Source organism: Lissotriton helveticus, chromosome 11, assembly GCF_964261635.1.
Source record: "Lissotriton helveticus chromosome 11, aLisHel1.1, whole genome shotgun sequence".
Taxonomy (NCBI): Eukaryota; Metazoa; Chordata; class Amphibia; order Caudata; family Salamandridae; genus Lissotriton; species Lissotriton helveticus.
The window spans coordinates 768,473,410-768,496,024 of NC_136072.1; the positions used below are offsets into that span (position 1 = coordinate 768,473,410).

At 46.6% G+C, this 22,615-nt stretch overlaps 1 protein-coding gene across 1 annotated transcript in view; it reads left to right on the top strand.

Annotated features, from left to right (window-relative positions):
* Positions 1–22,615, top strand: part of CDS2 (CDP-diacylglycerol synthase 2) — a 432,047-nt gene that overhangs the window by 106,207 nt on the left and 303,225 nt on the right. Inside the window, exon 2 of the mRNA XM_078666643.1 lies at positions 13,599–13,747. Coding sequence (XP_078522769.1) covers positions 13,599–13,747 — 149 coding nt within the window. The remainder of the gene's footprint in view (positions 1–13,598; positions 13,748–22,615) is intronic.

Consider the following 22,615-nt stretch of genomic DNA (forward strand, 5'->3'; position numbering starts at 1 on the left):
CCAGCAGGAACGAAGCCGTGAAGAGTATTTCCCAACTTCCCCTAAACACTAAACTCACCACAATGTGTCAGTGCACTATGGGTAGTGAAGTATTCACGGGAAAAGGGGAATTGGACAAAATAACAAAAGAAGCCTGTTCCGTCACAGGAATAGGTGACAGTCTTCTATACTCCCTCTGGGACCCCTGCATGTAGAAGAAAACAAGAACAGAATGAGAAGTACCGCAAACACACTCCCCACCAGTACACAGAAAGACACAACCCCTATCGCATTTACAGGAATTTGTCCAGAATCTCTCTCCAGAGGAATGTTCTAGTGGTAGAGGGTGCCTTGGGAGGATAGTGCCTTGATGCGCAGTCGGAAGGGTGCTGGTAAACCTGTAGGGTCGGAGGGTTCCGAGAGAAGTACCGCTGGGAAGATCTTCGCGTGTTGTGAGAGGAGAGCGCCTACATGCGCGGTCTCCGACTCTCACGTTGCTCACGTTACTCCGGAGTGACTTCGTAACAAAAAAAGGGGACGTGAAAGAACTCTGGTCTCCCCCGCAAATCCAAAGTCAAGAAGGCAAAGTAAAACAAGAAAATCAAAGTTCTACGGTTCGGTTCCTGAACCGAGACTTACAGCACGTCCGCCGAGAGGTGCTTCGGTTTAATTCTGAGTTCAGCTTGTAGGGAGGTTTCCGACACGCTCCCAAACAGCGCGAATGTCTCAGCGTCTCCTGTACGGCTCCTGTGAACAGAGACGCGTGCTCCAAACCGGTTCCGCGGTAATCACCGCAAAACAAAGGAACAAGTACATAAGAGTTCAGGAAGCAAGGTGCGCTTCAAGTAGCGCGTTCCCAATCCCGGCAAATACGTAAAGTTTGGCAGGACGCAGGGAAACGTAGAAACGGCAAAACAGGTCCAAGGCTCCGTAGGCAGTTTGTCAAGCACCGTTTCCTTTGGGGGCGGGGTTTAAGTAGGAGTGTGCTCCTTCCTGTCTATCTGAGATAGGCCCCTAAGCCTTGTGGGATATGTAGTCCCTGATGCATTCATACGTGACAGGCGAAACCGGGAAAGGTGAGGGATGGAGGCTGTATGCGTGCTCGTAATCATGACATCCACCCAATCTACCCCACTCCAGTCTACTTTAATATGCCAGACTCCATTCTACTCTACCAAATCTTCCCCACTCCATATTTCCACATGCCACTCAAATCTACCCTACTCCAGTCCAATCTAACCCACTCCACCCCACCCTAATCTACCCTATCCCACTCCACCCCAAACTACCCTACTCCAATCTAACCTATCCAATTTGCCCCACTCCAATCTACCCCACTCCAATCTACTCCAATCCACTCTACTCCAATCTACCTCACCCTAACCCAGTCTACCCCACCCCATCCCAATCTACCCCACACCACAATATCCAACTCCACTCCTCTCCAGTCTACTCCACTCCAGTCTACCCCACTCCAATCTACCCCACTCCACTCTACCCCACTGCATCCTAATCTACCCCACTCCATCCTAATCTACCCCACTCCAAACGACTCCTCTCCACTGTACCCCACTTCAAACGACCCTACTCCAGTCTGCCCCAGTCCATTCCAGTTTACCCAAGTCTACTGCACTCCACTCCTCCACAATCTACCCTACTGCACTCTACCCCGCTCACCTCTACCCCAATATATCCCACTCCAATCTACCCCACTCCACTCTATCCCACTCCACTCTTCCGCATGCAACTCCAATCTACTCCACCCTAATCTACCTCAATTCCATCTACCACACTCCCCCACTCCAATCTACTGCACCCCACTCCAATCTACTCCACTCTACCCCACTCCACGCTACCCTTCTCTACAAGACTCTAACCCAAGCTACCTCACCCCATCCCAATCTACCCCAAACTGCTCCAACCTACCCAACTACCCTACTCCACTTCACTCCAATCACCCCACACTTAACGACCCAATCTATCCCCACTCCATTCCAATCTACCCTATTATAACCCACCGAATCTACCCCATTACAATCTATTGCACTCCACTCTACCTACTCCACTCCATTCTACCCGACTCCAATTTACCCCAATATATCCTACTCCACTCTACCCCAGTCTACCCCCTCCTATCTACTGTACTCCAATCGACCCCACTCTAATCTACCCCAATCTACTCCATCCAATCTACCCCACTTTACTCCTATCTACACCAATTTAATTTACCCCGCTCCAATCTACCATGCTGATCTACCCACCCCACCCTACTCTTCCCATGCCACCCTACTCCGTTCTACCCCACTCTACACCAGTCTACCCCACTCTACCCCATTCCACTCTACCTCAATCTACCCCACTCCAATGTACCTCACTCCAATCTACCCCATGCTAGATTGGAGTTAGATCGGGAGCCAAAAGAATGGTAGAGGTTTCCGATATGGAGCAGGAGAACAGAAAAAGGACCAGTCTTGAAACTGACAAAAGGTTGTGTGCATAGACTGCCCTGGAAGAGGGATATTCATGGGCCATCTCATTAGCAGGTGCGTCTCATCCGTTACATCCTTGCACGTAAAATATTTTGAGTGGGGCAGTTTGTTTCCTGGGTTCCCCAGTCCCACTCAGACTTCAGTGTTTACTGATTTGTGATCTGTACCTTTATGCAAATCACTTTTGCCATACTTGAATGCTTTGACAAACGTCTCATGCTCCAACACTTCCAATCTTGAGTAATCACACTATTTTTGTTCAGTTTGACAATTTTTATAGATTTTGAGATTGCTGAACACCCTTTTTCTACATAACCCAGAATTTTACCACGCACCATTTTACTCACATAAAAATCGTGGTAAGCAGGAGATTGTTCGCGATCATAATATTCTTTGGAATTCCATTGAAAATGTCTCACTTTGGCAGCCACATTACCCTCATCGACATTCTAATTCAAAGGCTTACACACATATACCTTGTTACACAACCACTAAGGACATAACTCTGAGACAGGCTGTCTTCCTTACAGTAGCACAAATGGACTAACTCCTGTCACAGAATTGGAGGTAATCCTATCTGCCCACAACTTTCCCTGATTGTAGAAATCACAGATTTGCGTGTATCAAAGGCTAACATGACACTGTCTTTTAGATAATGATTAAAGCGTTCTACCTGACTGTTACACTGGCGGTCATATAAGGCAGTAGTAATGTGAGATATCTCATGGGCACACAAGAACACTGTCATTTCACAGGTTCGCAATGCGCACCATTCATTATCTGTGACTAACACATCCGAGCACCCTTCCGTATTAAAAACTTCCATCAAGAAATCAATCACATTCTGTGTTCTGACATTCTCTACATAATTCACTTCATCCCATTTGGAGTGATAAACAGTCGACACCAATGCAAACTTCATGGAAGTGGAAAGTTTATAAATTGGTACCACAATGTGCAACCCTACTTTCTGCTATGGATTTCCCGGCCATTTTACAGGTATCATAGGCTGAACTTTGCATTCCCACATTTATCTGAACTCACACGATCATCGCACTGCTTCACAAATTGTTCTGCATCCATGTCCAAGTGCATTCTGAGAAGGATTTTTAAGGATGCATTCCCATGTGACCACAATGACTGACTTTAAGGATGGTCTCCAGGATGCCTATAGGGGGAATGTGTTTCTTATTTCTGAACACGAACCTGAAACACACACTCAACTCATCCTTAATTTGGCACCATGGTTGTACCTCTTTTTGAAGGGTTTTGGTACCCAGCCATCCTTCATTAATTTAACATTTCACCAAATTGAGTGCATAGTCTTTAGAATCTTCCATTTTCCACTTTTCCTCATATATTTAGGGATCAGTTACAGAACATATCTCATTTACACTTGCCACAATGTCAATCTCATCTTCTTCAACATTATGCGCATGCCCAACTCCCACACCGCAAGGAAGGCAAGAAAGCAATAAGATGTGCAGTTCAACTTCCCAGGAATGTATTTTACTGAAAAACTGTAGTCCTGGAGTTTGGAACACAAACTTGCAATATGTGCCGTGGCAGACAGACCACCCCCTGGAGCTCAAATGGAAACCAAGGGTTTGTGGTCCATTTGCAAAGTAAAATTACTCCCCATATATATAGACAGAAATAATTCACAGCCCACACACGGACTAGTACGTTTCTTTCGATAACAGCATACTGCCTCTCTGTGTTGTTAAGTGTTCTTTAGGCATATACAACAACCCAACTATAATTGTTTGTGGTCCTTTGAGTCAGAACAGCCCCCCACTCCACATGCACTCACATCCCCAGTGGTAACACACTCTTTTCCCACAGAAATTGGTCTGAGAGTGGGAGCCAAGGCAATATGTTTATTCCCCACCTCAAATGCCAGATTTTGATAATCACCATATTAGTATTCTGCCCCTTTTCTGAAATTTTGTTCATAAAGGTTCCATCAAGATAGAAAGGTTTTTTGAACTTTGCCTAAAACTCACAAACGCAAAGAAAGGACAACAACTTTTCCTTTCTGTCCGGCACAGGGGCTTAAACAATGGGCTTCATCAAGGAACGTTTGGGAATGAATCCTTTATCAGAAATCGTGTGACCTAAATAATTAACTTGGGAACAAAATTAATTACATTTCTCAGGAGCTAGCATGAAACAATATTTTAGTGAATCGTTCATAAACTTTCTTTAGAACAGAATCATGCTCCCCCATGGTTTGAGTAAACTCAAGGATAGCGTCTTGGAAACACTTGGCTGAATCATCCATGCTTTTAAACCTGTTTTGCATTATCCTTCAAAATAGAGACTTGGCTGCACCAGTCCAAATGACATGTGTTTAAACCTACACAGACCAAATGTTCTCAACGCTATGGATTTGTTAGATAGTTCATTTGATGGTGTGCTTGCTGCAAATCCAGTGTTGAAAATACAGTAGCCTCATCTAACATTAAAATTAACTCATATATGTTAGGGAAGGGATGCACATCAATCACAATGTTGGCATTAAGAGCCCTGAAATCAACACATAGTCGCAGGCTTGCATAGGTTTTTTTCTTTTGCATCAGGACTACTGGGGGTATCCATTCAGATGCTTCAGCATCTTCAATAATTTCATCTTTCCTCAGAGACTCAAGGAGATCCTACAGTTCCTTGTGCTCACATAAAGGCACGCCTTTAACTTTTTGCTTCACAGGAACACTAATTTCCCTTAATAAGATTTTGTGTGTGAAATGCTCTACTTTGCCCATGTTTTTGTTGAATACCATGGGAAATGTTTTTACAATGTGTTCCTTAATGCTTAATTCATTGAAAGACAACACAGGCTCCAGAGAGGGTGGATCAAGTACTATTTTCATAAGTCTCTGGTCATGCCCGTCCAATACACACACACCCCACGTTTGGTGATATACATATTTCAATTTCTGCCACTCGCCCTTTAAATTTTATTTGAGCCAAGAAACACCCGATGAAGTCAGTCATGTTTACATCAAACAAAGCAGCGCGAATATCCGGATCTTCAATGAAAATATCTTTATTTCTGAGTGGCGATTCAAACCTTTCTTTGGTGGTTTTAGCGAAGGCTGAACCAGAGTCAACAAAAACTGCCTACTCCATGGCAAAGACACTCAGTATGCACCTTAGTGGTTTATCTTTCGATCTCTCGCACATTATGGTCTCATTTTGCATGACCAGAACCATACCAGTAGTAACTTGATCCACAGACTGTCTTAAATTGTCCTGTACATGTGTAATATCATCCACCTGGGAAATACTAGGAATAAGGATGCATTTATCTTTTCTATATACCTTGAAGAAATGCCCAACTTTGTTTCACAGGTTGCAATTTTGTTTTCCAAGCCGGGCTTCCCTTATATGATGCAATGTGTGAAAAGCTGCTACAGCGGTACCATCTTTGTTTAATGTTTGCCTACTTATTTTTAGAACAGTCATCCTTGGGCATATTGCTTATGGCATGCACCTCACCAATTTTTATGTCAGATTGGTCGGCTTTTACTTCCTTCATCCAGGACATTGATTGTTCTATGGCTGTAGTCGAATTTACCACCTCATCTAAACTGGGATTAGCCATCAATCATAGCTTCTCTTGGATTCTGTTATTGCAAGTGTTCACCATAAGCTATTCTTTTTTAATTTCATTAGTTGTTACGTCATATTGGCAGGTGATCAACAAATCCCTCAAGCTGTCAAGAATTAATCAGTTTGATTAATTTTCTCTTTGCATGTATAAAAATGGTATCTCTCTAAGGCAGAGGTCTTCAAACTTTTGGATGCCGAGACCCACCTGTCAACATTTTCAGGTGTAAGGACCCCCTCATGACAAAAAAATTCCAAACCTGTTGGCGGAATCTGCATATTTATCAAACTCCAGCTCTGGTCCAGGCAGGAGTGGCCAAAATGCCTGGATTCATGGCTCTGCCAGTGCCGCAGGTTAACAAACGGTCTCCTAAGCCTACATATTTTTTTTTTTTTTTATATTGATTTTTATTGAAATTTTTTAACACAAAACAGCAAGGCAAAAGGAGACATCATTTACAGTACTGATTCCAAGACGGGAAGGAAAAACAACACATCACAGTCCATAATCAATGCAGTTAAGGAAAGGAGTGGGGGGGGGAGGAGGGAGAAATCCATGACAGAACATATGTAAGACGATATTGGAAGGTAGGCTCAGGGAGACAACGGAACATCTGGGATATCTAGTACAGGTGGTGTACATATATGTCCGCGGTACTCATTCCAGGGTCCCCACACTCTACTCCATTTTCGGGGTTTACCACGGGCTAGGTATACCGTCTTTTCCCTGAACATGCACCAGTCCATGTTTTCCTTCCATGCCGCAACCGTGGGCGCCCTCGGGGATCTCCACAACTGGGCAATATCCCTTTTAGCAATCATGGCCCCCAGGGTTACCCATTGCGTCTGAGCTACATTATGATCAGTTGGTTCCCATACATTCAATAGACAGCGCCTGGCTTCCGGCCGAAGAGTAATCCCCATAACTTCATCCATCACATCATGCACCTCACTCCAGTAGGCAGAGATTTCACAACATTTCCAAATAATGTGGAGGAATGTCCCCACCTGCCCACAACCACATTTACACAGACCATCTTCAGAGAAACCCATGTGAATCAGACCCGTGACGTAAATCCTATGCAGAATCTTAAGCTGGATCAACCGGAGTCGAGCTGGGATCGCGACCTCCTTCGGGGAGGAGATCGCAGACTGTCAGTCTTCGTCATCCAGTTCAAGGCCGTCACGGGTCCATTGCTCTCGGAGACATGTGAGGAGGTCCGTTCTATCATTAATCAGTTTTTTATAAACGAGGGAGATGGTACTATCAGGCACATAACCATCTAACAACCTGTCCTCAAGCGGAGATGACTCCGGAACCACCTCTCCGGCCTTGAAGACCGAGCGCAGGGCATGTCGAACCTGTACATAGCGGAAATATTCGGTACTATTCAATTCAAACTCCTCCTGTAACGACTCAAACGATTTTACCTGCCCCGTAACCCAGAGGTCGCCTACCTTGCTGATACCGATGAGGTCCCACTTGTCGAACCCCTTGGTATTCCAGAGTCTACCAAGCTTGTCCGAACAAAAGAGCGGGGTCGCCCGAGTCAGACGATCAGTCCACCCCGTTGCGTTGGTCGCATCTCGCCATAAACGCACTGCTATCCTAGTGGGGCCGGACAGCACCCCGATGGCAGACTTGGAATACAGCGCCCTATAATAATTGCCACCGGGCAGTAGCCATCTATCCATAGCGAAAGCAGGGTGTGGTGTGGGGCCATATATGCCATGGTTAATAGCTCCCAGGTGGGACGCCCAGTAGTAACGCTTTATATCCGGGAGGGCAATACCCCCGTCGTACCACGGGAGCATCAGCTTAGCAAGAGAAATATGCGGTCTGCCGTCCCAGATCAGCTGTCTTTGAAGGTCCTCGATCGCTCGGAAATAGCTTGCGGGGATGATATCATAGGCATTCTGAAGAGCATAAAGAAAACGAGGTAAAGACATCATTTTAAAGAGCGCGGCACGACCTAAAGGTGAAAGTGGGAGCCTTCGCCAGCTCGCGACATCTTGTTTCAGACGCAACAAGGCGCGGGAGAAGATTTTGCTGATAACGAGTTGCCGGGTCCAGGGAGATGTAAATACCCAGGTATTTGAAACCTGCGTGAGCTATCTGAATGGGACAGTTACGCGGGAGAGAGGGAACCTCGCCCGAGAGGACATATAAATAGGATTTCGGCCAATTGATAATGAGGCCCGAGTTTCTACTGAACGAGGCCAAAACGTCACATAGTACCATTAGAGATTTTCGCAGCGATGTCAAATACAATAGAATGTCATCCGCGTAAAGCGAAATACGATCCTCAAAGGAAGGAGACCACCGAATACCCTTCATCGAAGGCTCCCATCTGATCCACGCGGCAAAGGGCTCGAGGGCCAGAGCGAACAAGAGTGGCGATAAAGGACAACCCTGACGAGTCCCCCTCTCAAGAGAAAAGGGAGCCGATACTCGACCATTGACAACAGTTTGCGCAAGGGGGTTCTCGTAGAGCAGCCTGACCCAACCAATAAAACCCGGTCCGAAACCAAACTTAACTAACACGGCCCACAAGTATGACCATTCAACAGTGTCAAAGGCCATCGTGGCATCCAGAGACACCCAAGATGGCCGGCTCACGCAACGTCGATGCCCTCGCGAGAACACCATGCAAACGCCGAAGATTAAGAGCGGTGTTCCTGTGCGGAATGAAACCGGACTGATCCGGATAGATCAAGTCTCTGATAACAGTGATTAGTCTGTTTGCCAGGATCTTCGCCAGGATCTTAGGCTCGGCGTTCAAGAGGGATATTGGACGGTACGATGCACAGCTGTCTCTGGGCTTTCCCTCCTTGTGAATCACCACAATGGTCGCTAAACGCTGATCACGAGGGAGAGAGCCACACTCCCGGGACTCATTAAACATATCTCGCAGATAGGGAGCAACTCTATCAGGCCTCAACTTGTAGAGTTCAATAGGTAGGCCATTAGGACCCATCGCCTTCCCCGAACGCAGCGAACGAATCGCAAGAGCCACCTCATCAGCCGTTATTGCAGAGTCAATCAGCTCTCTGTCCTCGTCAGGGAGACGCAGCAAAGAGCTATCTCGTAGTAAGAGATGCGAATCCTCCTCCGATCTGTCAGACACTGAAGAGTACACCATCTGGAAATGATCCGCAAACTGCTGAACAATCTCTATAGGATCAGAAACCCGAACACCACCAGCCGTCTCAATCACGGGTACCACTCTACTGGCTCTATCCCTCCTGTCCAGCCACGCGATTAATTTACCGGCCTTATCGCCAACATCATATAGGCGTCCCTGCTGCTCCCTACTCGTAGCTTTGGCTGCGTCAGTGACCAATGTCCTGTATTCAAGATGTTTCAACCGCAGTACGTGCGTCACAGCACCGGTGACCCCACGCTCAAGCTTGAGTTCCAAATCAGAGATCTCCGCCTCAATCTTAACTACCTCTTCTTCTCTCTGTTTCTTGACACTTGCTATTAATGACAGGGCCTGGCCCCTGAGAACCGTCTTAAAGGCCTCCCAGAGAGATATAGCCGAGGAAACCGACCCCTCGTTTAAGCCTAGATATTTAAGGGCAGGTTTACGTTAGCTGGCGCATCCCTGGAAATCAGAAGGGATGCGCCAAGAAACATGCGACACGCAATGCCATTGTTGCGCCACAACGGATGCGCCGCATTTACAATGCGGCATGCCATGGCGCAAGGATAGGCAGATGCGTGTCGCATCTGGCGGCTTCAGGTTGGAGCAGTGCTGGAGTTGTGTCGTGGGTGCGACGCAACTCCAGCACTGTGCCAACCCGGCCTATCTTCCACATGGTGCGTCACACCTTACGCCTGCTTCAAGCAGGCGCATGATTTTGACGCAGCGGGGTCGAAAATGTGACTGAGTGAAATCTTGTAGATTTCACTCAGGCACTTTTCCGAGGCATTCCTGCGCCGTAACGCCCACCCTGCGGCGGTACGCCCACATGAAACCTGACGCAGGTTACATGTGGCGCAGGCCTTTACAACGTGACGTAGCTCCCTAGATGTGTCATGTTGTAAATCCACCGCAGCATGGCGCTTGCTTTACGCCGCCGCTACTTCACAGAAGTGACACAATGGCTGCGCAAAAGTGGCGTAAGGTGCTTGTAAATCTGTCCCTCAGTGCTTTCATTTTTTTACATCTCCAGCACATCCACAGGACCAAATTCTCACGAGTTTGAGTGCTGAGATGCAATGGGACTTCTATATAACGTTTTTATAAGATAAATTATTCTTATAATAGAAATTGGCAAAAGTGAAAAACATTTTGGGGCAGATTTACAAGCCCCTTGCGCCACTTTAAGTCACTTTTAACATGGGAAAAGTGACGCAAAAGTGGCGCAAGTGTCTTGTAAAGCCGCCTCTTGGTGTACAGAAAAAAACCTTTTAAGATGTATGAATGTTTTTTTCTGTTCTTAGTTAATTTCATTTGTTGTTGAACTGTGACATTCTTCACTTCCTGGAGTTTAATTCACAGCTGCGCTTGATAGAACTGTTTAAATGTAAGGAATAGGCAGAGTGGGGACCCAGGGGGTACTGGAACCAGAAAAACCCCAAAGTCTTGGTAACCTGTTTACAAAGGCATGTAATTCATCCTGCTCATTCTCTCTCACCTTCAGGTTTTTCCACTTTAGGAAGGTTTCTGATAATCGATTGACCTTCTGACCCGAGACAGGACAGTAGAACTCTGGGTGTGTCCCGTAAGGAAGGATGCCATCCATCTGAGTGCACTATTTGTGATTCCTATCTGGTGTAGTCGACCAATGAGTGTGTGGTGGGAGACAGTGTTGAAAGCTGCGGAGAGGTCCAGGAAGATGAGGGCGGCTGAATCTCCTCTGTCATCGAAAGTGTTCCTCTGACGAATGTAGCACAGAGGCAGTGTATGTAAAGAAAGCACTGCTCCAATCGCATTGTTTCAAAGGTGCAGAGCTTATGCAATGGTTTGTCTGGGGCCTTAGAGCGGTCTCCAGCCGGACGCCAAATACAAGGGCATTGTGTTCTATGTGCCTAACCTTGGACAGATTGTTCAAACTGAAACAAACTGCTGAACTCATCCCAGTTAGGCTTCACACCTAACCACAGCACCAAGACAGCCCTGATCGCAGGAACAGGCACCTTCTGAACCCTACTTGACAGAGGAGAGTCAGCCCCCCTCATCCTCCTGGCACTCTCTGCAGCTTTCAACATAGTCTCCCACCACATACTCACTGGTCGACTATGCCAGATTGGAATCACGGACGGTGCGCTCAGATGGATGAATCTTTCCTTTCCAGGATGCACACAGAGGCCCTCTCCCACCCTTCACCTCGCAACCCAAACACGCCATCTTCGGAGTACCCCAGTGCTCATCCTTCAGCCCCACCTTCTTCAACATCTACATGACCCTACCCGCAGACATCGTCAAATTGCACAACATCATTTACTATGCCGATGACACTCAGCTCGTCCTGTTACTCTCAGCGAACCCCACCTTGACAAAGACCAACTTCAACAACGGCATGAAGAATGTCGCAAGATGGATAAAAGACAACTTCCTGTAACTCAACACCAACAAAATGGACGTTCTGACCTTTGGCAAACAACACCCACCTCTAGAAAGACTCCTGGTGGCCAGTGGAGCTCAGATTTACCCCTATGCCGAAAGACCACGCCCACAACCTCAGCATTTTACTGACAGAGAACTCTCCATGAACCGTCAGATCCATGCCATCACCTCAGCCTGCTCCTACACTATCCTAACTCTCAGCAAAATCCTCAACTGGCTCTCCATCAGAACAAGAAAGACTGTGATGCAGGCCCACGACACCAGCCAGCTGGACTACGGCAACATACTCTATGCCAGCACATCTACCGAACTCATGCAAAGACTCCAGACAATCCAGAATGCAGCAGCCAGAATGATCCTCAACCTGCCCAAGAGGACACATCACCGAGCATCCTAAAGACCTCCACTGGCTCCCTGTCCAGAAGAGATGCCAGTTCAAGCTCCCGACCCACGGTTACAAAGCCCTCCACAACCAATGCCCAGACTACATGAACCAGCTCCTGACCTTTCACCTACCCACCAGAAATCTCCGCTCTGCACATCTCGTACACCTCAGACACCACGTACCCGCTGCAGCTGCTCTGGAGGACGACCCTTCTCCCACTTCTCCTAAGAATGGAATTCCCTCTACCTCCTTACTTCACCCTCGTTGAACCTCTTCAGAAAGAGACTGAAGACCTGGCTTTTCGACTGATACCTGCAACGCAGTGCCTCAGTACCCCCCCCACCCCCCACACACACACACACTTGTGTGATTAGCATTACTATACAAATACTGCTTGATTGATTGGTTTTACGAACAACATGATACTAATCCTTACTAAGACATAAACTGCAAATAAAAAGGCTTATGAGTACATTATTGTGTGTGTAAAACATGTAAATAGTCACCATTAGAAAGAGATGTCAAGCTAAAACGTGTAGGTATAATGGAGACTGGGAGCGGGCCGTGATGTAATTACAACAATTGCGCTCTAAACTTGCATCACACCATTGCCTTAGAAACAGAACTATGTGACCCTTGCCTCTTTGGTCATTGTAGTTGCCTAGGCTACCACAAACACAAGCCTGCTCTTATATCTCGACATGCAAGCGTCCTTTATTACATCACTTGGCTCGGCGGCCTTCTCTTAGTTGCATCCTCCATTACGTGCTGTTAGCTACATCCCAGTTACGTGCTGGCCATAGCTGTTTTCCTATCACGTGCTCACCACATTTCTCAGTCCTGCCCGTGCCAGACTACACAGGGACATACATATTTGCTGGACCGATTCGTCTGACAAACCTATGTGAGCTGCTGAGTGGATTGCGGAAGAACTTTTTAGGAGGGGTGGGGGTGCTTTGCGGGGGTGCAGCTCGACCGCTTCGAAATGTGCGGTGATCTGCTTTCCAGCAGCTTCCCCACTCACCTTGCCTTTCCCAATCCCTCCAATCCATGTCTGTCCATAGACTGCTTCAGCCAATGATATCGGCGCCCAAAGACTTCCAGCTGTGCCCCTGCCCAAATGACGTGGTACTGCTGAGGGTAGCCGCGTGGGACAGGAAGGTAAGCGTCCGGTTGCCTTCTGCACCGAGTTATTACAACCCCTTTACTTTGCTGGTCCACTGCTGAATTAAGGAGCTGTTCTTGCCTCAAATCATCTAACTGCTGCCAGGGATTCTCGCTTCACTTCCGTTGGACGAGTGTTTGTTGCACGCAGGAATAAATAAATCCTACTTTATAAGGAGAACAGCCCCTGGGCTTTCAGCTCCCAGAGAACTGTCGGCTTAACTGCTAGAATTAGACTCCGTGTGCATCCCCTCACCCATTCCATCCCCTGAGAAATACTGGGCCTAATTAGACACTGTTTATGTTTGTGCCAGCGGCCTGTATCGCCTGACCATCTAATTAATTAAAAATGAATGCATGCTCACAACACATATCTCTGTCTTGATCACGTAGGGGCCTGGAACGGAAGCCAGGGCGGCGGCGGATGGCGAGACACCGTCTGACAGTGAAAGCAAACTGCCGTCTGCTGGGACTCCACCCGCGCAGGGCGCAGACGACACCCCGGAGGTCCTGAACAGGGCCCTGTCCAAGTTATCTTCAAGGTAAAACTGTGGTTGGGACATTTACTATCGAAGGAAGGTCTCCATCATATCTGTCAGCCTGCTTCATGTGGTTAGGGTTACTTTCAGCCAGACTTGGGTTTAGTTTATTAAACCATAGATGGGGGTTGCATGCCCATAATTGTAGTGTGGAAAGTGCCAGCATGTCAACAGGTGTCAGCATGCTTCGTACTGTTGGTTGAAAAGCGCTGCATGAATGTCTGTGTATGGGCATGGGGCACTTGACTGTCAAGGGTGCGGTGTGTCTGTGGTGAACATCTAGGCTCTCGTTTCCCTTTGTGTGTATTCCTGTGCTTTCCTTCTAGTGAGTGCATAAGGGTGCATGTGGCATGTTTGTGTAATATTCAAACTAGATAAACTCAGTCTTGTAACAGGTAGCTTTAGCATTAACTGATCAACTAATTTACAGGAAAATGTCCTGCTTCTACTCTATAGAATTGGCTGCTTTGTGTCTGTACTACAGTATCCACCTCTCATCTCCCTCAACTGGCTTCCCATGGAAGGGAGGTGTATTTACAAGCTGGCCTGCATCACACCCAAAACCCTTCACTTTCCGGCCCCTAACTACCTGAACAACAATCTGGTAAGGGCAGGTCAATCCAGAACTCTGAGAAGCTCCAACTCACTCCTTCTTATTCCTCCGAAACTGAAAAAGAAAACCACACAATACCGATCGTTTTCTGGCAACGCTCCCAGGTTGTGGAACGCTCTCCCTAGAGTCCTCAGATGCAACCCCTCCTTCTCCTGTTTCAAAAGGGACCTGAAATTCCATCTCCTTAACAAATACTTTCCTGACCAACGTCAACTAACCCAGTCTTCAATATCCAAATGTACTCCTCTCTCTTGACACTCAAGGATAGTTGGTGACCGGACTGTGTTAACCACCTCATTTTTCGTGCTGTATTTTTTTGTATCCTTGCTTTTCTTCCTTACTGCCTGCCTACTATGTAATGCAATTTCCGTCTGTTCTTTTACAGGATGTATTTAAAGCGCTCTGATACCTACGGGTCTAGCTAGCGCTATATAAAACTTTTAAAATAAATAAATATGCTTTGATTGTACTGGCCAGTTCAGAGAATATTTGGTTTAAAGCGCTTTACGTACCTGCCTTTTGAGGTGGACACAAGATGGGGTTGACACAGCATGGGTGCTTTACCAATGATGTTTTCTGGACTCCGAAGTCATTGATTTGGGTTCCCATTCATACACTGCCTTTCGACAGAGCAATACACAAAAAGCTTCTGTGGCAACTTTAATCGGATGTTTATTAGCCACTGATCTATAAGCTCACGTCTTGCAGTTTTGCCAGAATGCACCGTGATGTCTCAAGGCAGGAGCTGCTGCACCGGACATATCCCCGGACTCCCCCCCCCAAAAAAAAACACTGAGCAGCACACTGATTAAATGGGCAGCATGTTTGTTGTGGTGTTTTGAAAGCAAAGTTAAAACAAGCTTTGGCATGGCCACTAGGTCTCGCCTTTGGGACTTTTTAAGTGTTTAGCCAGAGCATGCCTTTCCCACGTAGAGTTGTCACTGTAGAAACACTGCAGCTCAAAACGCCCCGTCAAAAATAAATGGGCCTCAGAGAAGATACCTTTCCAGCCTGTTTATGATGGGGGGCAAGTACCATACTTAAAGTGAAAGTGCGCCACAAGATCCTTAACAGGAAGCGTCATAGCAGCTGAACTCTTCAATAGAGAATTTTCCCAGCACTGCTCTGTTGAGCAGCGTGTGCTTGCGTGTGGAGAGGCGTCTCTGTAGGTGGCCATCACAGGGTCATTTTGTGTAACATGAAAAATGTACTTTTTTATGGCTTCTTTGACTTTGATCGGAGACTCTGGTCTCCAGGAAGTTCGTAGAAACAATCTCTTGCAGTGTAAGGGGGGAAGGCCGGAGAGACGGTAGGATGGAGAGAAGGAAGGATGGAGAGATGGGTAGCTGGAGAGAAGGATGAAGGAATGGATACATGGAGAAAAGGATGGTTGGGGAGAAGGGTGGCTGATGGTGGATGCAGAGGTGTGTGAATGGGTGGATGCAGAGATGTGTGGATGGAAAGAATGATGGATGGATGGATGAAAGAGGGATGAAAAGGTAAGGAAGGGAGGAGAAGGATGCACTGGAAGGAAGGTGGATAAAAAGAAAGATGAAGAGAAGGAAGGGTAGATGGAAAAGACTGAAAGGTGGATCAATGGCAAAATGTTCAGAAAGGATGGAAAGAAAGCATGATGGAAAAAAGACAGAAAAAGGCTGGAATTAAAGACTGAAAGAAAGCAGCAGAGAAGAAAGGAAATTAAAGAATTTTAGAAACCCCTAATGGGGGCTATCTCCTGAATGACTGCCTGGTTCGACTCCAATCTGAGAGTTACAGGGTTGGTTGAGTTAAATGTGACTGACACCTAAAAGCAATAATTTGGGAAAGGAAACTGGGCACTGGAAACATAGCATCCGGTAACACTGAGTTACCTGGTAACCCGAGATCCAATTCCTAAAGTGGCTTCATGAAGTACTGAAAATAAGAGAAACAGCCCTTTTGTGCTAGGTATTTTGTCTGAGGTTCAGGGGAGACGTGGGCTCGGAAAAGCAGCACGGGATAGTCCCGGAGAAGGTGTGATCACAGCTAAGGGACTGGAAATTAGATTTATTTTAGCACCCACTTGTCCCGCCCCTTTGCCCTCCTAAACTCTGAGGGCAAACAAAAGCTCCGTGTGTTGTAAACAAACACTCAGGACAGCTCTTTAGATAGTGTGTGAGATCCCTCCAAAACACATGGGGGGAATGGGGGAGGGGTGGGGCTGTAGGGAGTGGGACAGGGAATGGACGGCGCCCGGAAGACAGGTAGAAATGCATCGACGACGACATTCAGCACGCAGTTCAACGCGCATCTCCCTGTGTGTTATCTGCGGTTTGGGAGGTACAAAAAACAGGTCATTTCAACAACAATGTATACATTCCTGAACAACTGAATAAAATAAATTGATTTAACCCGCCCCCTCTGCCCCCTACAGCCATTGAGCTCATGCTGTGTGGTTATCAACTGTGAAAGTCCAGGAATAGCAGCTTCTGTGGGTCAAATGTGGTGCACTGGCAGAGGTGTGCCCATGCCCCGTTACTGCAATATCCCGAGTCGGCCGGTCAGTTCTAAAGAGCATTGGAGAGCTGTGTGCGAGTCTCAGTACTGGAACGGTACAGGTGATGTATCAGTGTGAGGACTGAGGTGCCTCAGCAGAGCAGTGTATTCAGGTCCGATGCTGGGTCACAATTCCTCGGGGGTCAGGGAAGTGAGCGGTTAATTGTGGAGCGAGCTTGGAATGCTTTCGCCCAACAACCAGCCCCCCCTTCCTCCACACCTCTTACAATGACCCTCTTCACAGTTCGCTTACTTCCCCCTGGGAGGAGGCTTTCTCCGGAGCACTGGTGAATAGTGAGAAAAGGGAGGGGCGCCCAGACACCAACAATGGGAGGACTGGATAACACCTCACTACTACTGTCTCTGCACAGGGGCCACTAAGAAAAGATTTCGGGGGTGGGGTATTCTCCTACTAATAGGCAGAGTGGAGATGCAGGCGCTCTAAGAACATACCACATACAACGGAGCTCAAAGCCGATCGACTAAAAGGAAAAAAATATCGGAGCAATGTAATTTTATAAGAAAAACATAGGCGCGTTTGTAAAAAGGGAACACCCACTCCACCAAAACATCAATTGACAACTCTACAAAGGAAATCGGTGTCTGCCGTACTGGGCAAGGTAAATTGGAAAAGAAAAATATTGTAGCAATGTAATTTAAAATAAAAAACATAGGCTCGTTTGTAAAAAGGAAACACACACTCCACTAAACCTCAATTAAAAACTCTACAAAGGAAATCGAAAGTGAAAAGTATCGGATCTAATTGCAGAGGCCTGTACGAAAGCATGGCGCGTTGCATGTAACCTGACACACCAGGAATGCAGTTGCCACACTGCGCGCTGCTGCTCGCTCCCGACAGCAAAACGCTGTGGGAGTGAACATTGAAAAGGAGGTGGGACATACACCCGCCTTTGGCCATTTGCGTGCTTTCATTATTGAAAGACACACGCAAAGGCCAATACTATATGTGGGAGGTGTCAGACCCACCCGAAAAAGTTTAGAGTGCTCACAAGAAACCTCCCATAGGGCAGCGTATGCGCGCTGCGCTAGGCTCGACTTATAGGAGCAACTGTGTTTTTTGTCTAGATCATATCTAAAGTCGAAAAGAAAGAAAGACGAAACTGCTCACTGGAATAAACACAAGTGCCTTTCTCTGCAGGGATAACCTCCAAAATACCCACCAAAAGAAAGGCTTTGTTTTGTAATAGCTGAATATAGCACACAAAGATGTTATGGCGTTGATGGAGTAAGATAAAAATGATTCAGTATTTTGTCGAAGCAGAGCAGCTTCTGGTTATGTGCTCCCATCAGCCGTTCGGTTCCGTGTGGAGCACTCCCTCCCTTTGTTGTAAAACTACCCTTTGAGCACGCCCATCTCACATTACATAAACTAGAAAACAAACTCAGAAGCACTTAGAAACCTCCATAGAAATAAAAAGTTACAACATCCTGCTGGGGCTACATTTTTCTCGACAACCGGCTGACTTTTACTGCCCATTTTATTACAATTTTTCAAACGTCACATTTTCATAGCGCATGAGTTACCAAATAATAAATAAATAAATAAATAAAGTAAAGACACTTATTATCACGCTATTTGGTCATCGCACAGACCTGCTACACAGTCATCTCCTCCATAGTCTTTTCTACCTGAGTTACAAGCTCAGAGCAGCAAGGTTATTTACAGTTACAAAACCACCAGCATCATCACTGGAACATGTCCAAAACATCGAAGTGCTTCCTCCGTTTAAATTATGTATATAGCTTTCAGCAGCTTGCCACATTCGCTGGCTTCATCACAGTTGGGCAGTTGAATTACAAATTGCATTTCCAGCAAGTTTTAAACTTGAGCATGCTTATGATCTAAATCCCTGCGTTCCGTTACACGGGATATTTTAAGGCAGACAAAAGAGCCATGGGCCCATAGTTTTGACTTAAGAGCCTACAACTGATGCTGTTCAATACTTGGTTGCCGAAAAGGTTATTTAGTTTTGATGTCACCGCATGCTTCTTTCTTACGCAATGCTACACTATGGCCCTCATTACGATGTCGGGCGGACGCCCGCTGCAGGAAAGGAACCGCCCGACTATAGGTTCGCGGTTATGACACCCTAATTTAGATGCGAACACACATAGTGTGGTCGGAAACCTCTATTTTCTAATAGGAGCTTGGGCGGTGTCCTGAAAATACCCGCAGCACAAGCTCCCATTGAAAAATGGAAGTTGGTAAACATCCCTGCACAGTGTGGCAGGCACCTCACGGTGACTACCACATGGTGCAGGATTTGCGAAGGGCTAGGGGACCCTGGCCGGGACCCCCAAAGTCAGTTTCTGACAGCCAATCCATGTCAGAATGACAGACATGGAATGACTGTCAGAAATCGACATAGTAATCCCGACTGTGGAGCCGAGCCTGGTTCTGCTGTCATTGAAGGGATTACTATTCCACTCCTGTTCCGACGGGCTAAGAGAAGCTGAATCGCCGTGCCGTTTTCCTTCCGACTGCCGTAAACAAAACACGGCGGTCGGAGGGGAAGTTCAGGATGTCAGACGGAGGCTGTCTGCCAGACATCCAAATCAAGCCGTATGTATCTCTTTATCTCACTGTTACTGGTTCTTTTTAATCCCTGCTTTCTGCTTTCTTTACAGTGTTTTCATGTTTCTCTTCCTCCTTTTTCTGCTTTTTTGACTTTTTCTTGCTCTGGGTCAGAGTTTGATCGAGAAATTTAAGTCCTGGTCCTTACCATTAAAAAAACCTGAGGGGGAAATTTGGTCCAAACTATGTCCCTTTGGCCTCCCGATTATGCACCTCCGAAGTCCGTGAGGGCACATTCTACTTGAGAAAACAGACATATCACTCGCTATTTGGCGCTATGTCAGAAAAACGAAAGGCTTGCAGTGAGACAGCCACATCTGAGCCCTTGCTTCCCTTTAACAAGTCACTCATCAGTAGCTTGTTGGACACTTGATCAGATCCCTATCCCAGCCCACTGGTGAATATGCAGTTGGCCAGGCATCACAGACTGACTCCTGGTGACCCTCATTTTCTTACCTAACAGCCTACTCTAGGGAGACTTCAGGTTCAGGCTTTAACCATTACAGTGAATCCCAATTCAGTCCTCACAACTCCTCCAGATAGGTAGTTCAAGTGGATTGAGGCATTCAGCAAATGTATGTTCTCTGCCAGCCTGGCATTGTGATTGGTAAGTGAGAAATGCTTATTGGGTCGCTACACCTATGCTGTGTGGTACATCAACAGTGATGATCAACAAGACATGGCCACGTACATTATCTAACCTGATACTTATTGCTAGGGAAGGGCAATTGGTACCAATGTTGTGTTCTCCTGACATACGTAGATGCACTCCATAGGATTTTACAACAATTTACAAACTTTTCTCATGAACATTCCTTTCTATGGCTCACATCACCCATCCGCAGACAGGAAAGACAATTGAACAAAAACAGTACTCAATTGGACCTCTTAATACTGAAAGCCCTCCACACAACACACAGGCAGCTCATCACATCACATCATCAAAAATCAATTGGGAGGAGGTAGAAACGTGAAGGGGGAGTTCATTCAGTTTCCATAAGTCGTACTGTCATAATTCTAAAGCACAGTGAACTGTACTGGTCTTAATATCAGGGTCCCTTGTGTATTTTCCAGAAACCCTCAACCCGTACCTAGGGTGTCTTATTGGGTAGCATCATCATTGGGTTCGCACCTGGGTACTCATTTCCTCAGGTGATTGACACCTCTATTCGAAGGAGCATACTGGTAGGATCTGTGCAGTGAAATATAAATAAATAAAATTACCTCCTACACCTTTGAAAGTGAATTTAAATATGGCAAGAAGTATAGGGGTAAGGTTAAAAGGTGAAGTAGTGATGTTGGAACATACTAACTGTCCTTAGCATCACACGCAAGTTGTCGACATGTTTCAGCCTTTGATGCCCTAATGGGTCCTAGGTCTTTATCAGAACTTTGTATTTGTGGTCAGATCCCTCCTGCGATCATGTGTTGTGCGTTTTTCGGTAAGTACAGTTTATTCACACATCTTCGTTATTGCTGTATAACAAAATCTTTTTACAGGCGTAGACATCATGCCTTTAACTCTTAATATTCTTGGGTCTGCCTCATAGGAGTTGGGTGGAGCAAGGGTCTTGTGCCAGTTTGGTCTTTTGAGGTCTCCCTGCATCTCTGCCTAAGTTGTCCTCCCCGTCCTGTATGACGCCTGACCCATCTGTTCCTCACCCTATAGAAAAATGGCAATGCCATCAACCTCTTCACTGAAAAAATACAGAAAGTCTGACAGCATATCCGTGATACCAAGCCTGCTTCATCTCTCAAACCCACCCCTTCCCGCAGAATACCGCAATGGTCAGCCTCAAAGCCCCATCCCTCCCAGATATGGCTGACAAACCCAACTCCCACAAAACCACTTCTTACGAATATGATGCCCTACCATGTTCTTTCATCAAAGCTCTCTATTGGGATGCTCTCTTACCCTCCTTACCATTGTTATTGCCTTCCTCACTCAAGGCATCTTTCCAGAAGCTCTCAGAACTGGCCAGGTCCTACCACTCATAAAGAAACCTACACTAGACCTTGATCACCTTGCCAGCAACTGGCCCCTCACCCACTTACCATTCATCAGCATGATTATTGAAAACACAGTTGATGCTTGTTGGAATTGGGGGTTGCCCAAGTCTCAAAGGGGGTAGCATGGCATCAAGCGGGCAGGCCAAACTTGGAGGACATGTGAAGCACTCACGCAGTACCCTCAGTCAACACACCAGGCACAGCACAAAAGAGGCAGGACACCAATCTGAGTTGGAAAATTAAGCAGTTTAGTATCTCCAACCTGCAAGGCAAAAATGCATTAACAGTGTCATCATAACATGGCGCCAACTGGCACCAGAGCCAAGTATTTCAGTGGGGGATTATTTACATGGGACAAAAAGGGTTTAGTCCAAAGTCCATGCTGAAATAAGAATGGTTGGTTAAATTAACATTAGAGCTGGGGCCAATCCGGCGGGGCCAACTCAGGCTTTCATCCTCGGGGGGTTGGCTGAAATTGTAAGTTGCAACATTAGCGTAAGTACACCTCATGTGTGACAACACCAACCCAACCCCTGTAAGGGAATATCATCCTATAATACCAGACAGGAACATGAATCCTCAGCCCCCCCTGCAACCTGCAACACAACCATTAAGCAGTGCGTTGGCATCAACAACATATGAACCAGGCCTGTATCACATTTTTCGTGGGCCCCATCCGGCCCCTACACCATGAGTAAAACCAGGGGGGGGGGGCATAGGCATCAATCACCTTAGCTTAGGCATAACACTAAACATGTCACCACTATGCAGCTCAGTTTAAGAATCATTTCACTGCAGGAGTAAAGGGGGGTAACGCAATATTCTACATAGCATATCCCCTTAAACATTTCATCAAAGGAGCAACCCAGGGGATAACTGGGCCTTGTAGGAATCAGGCAACTTCTCCTTATATAAGAACAACCCTCTCATTAGGGCTAGTAACCACCTCTCTGAGCAAGAGCAAACATTTCATACAGTTAAGCCATGCACAGGGCCTAGGCTGAGTAGGTTACTAGACGAAGTAGGGTTAATCCCTGGGTCTAGGCCCAGCACTTCCTGAAAAATCTCTCCACCCCAGGGAGGGGCGAACTCCCTCTGCGGTAGTTCGTTAAGGCCA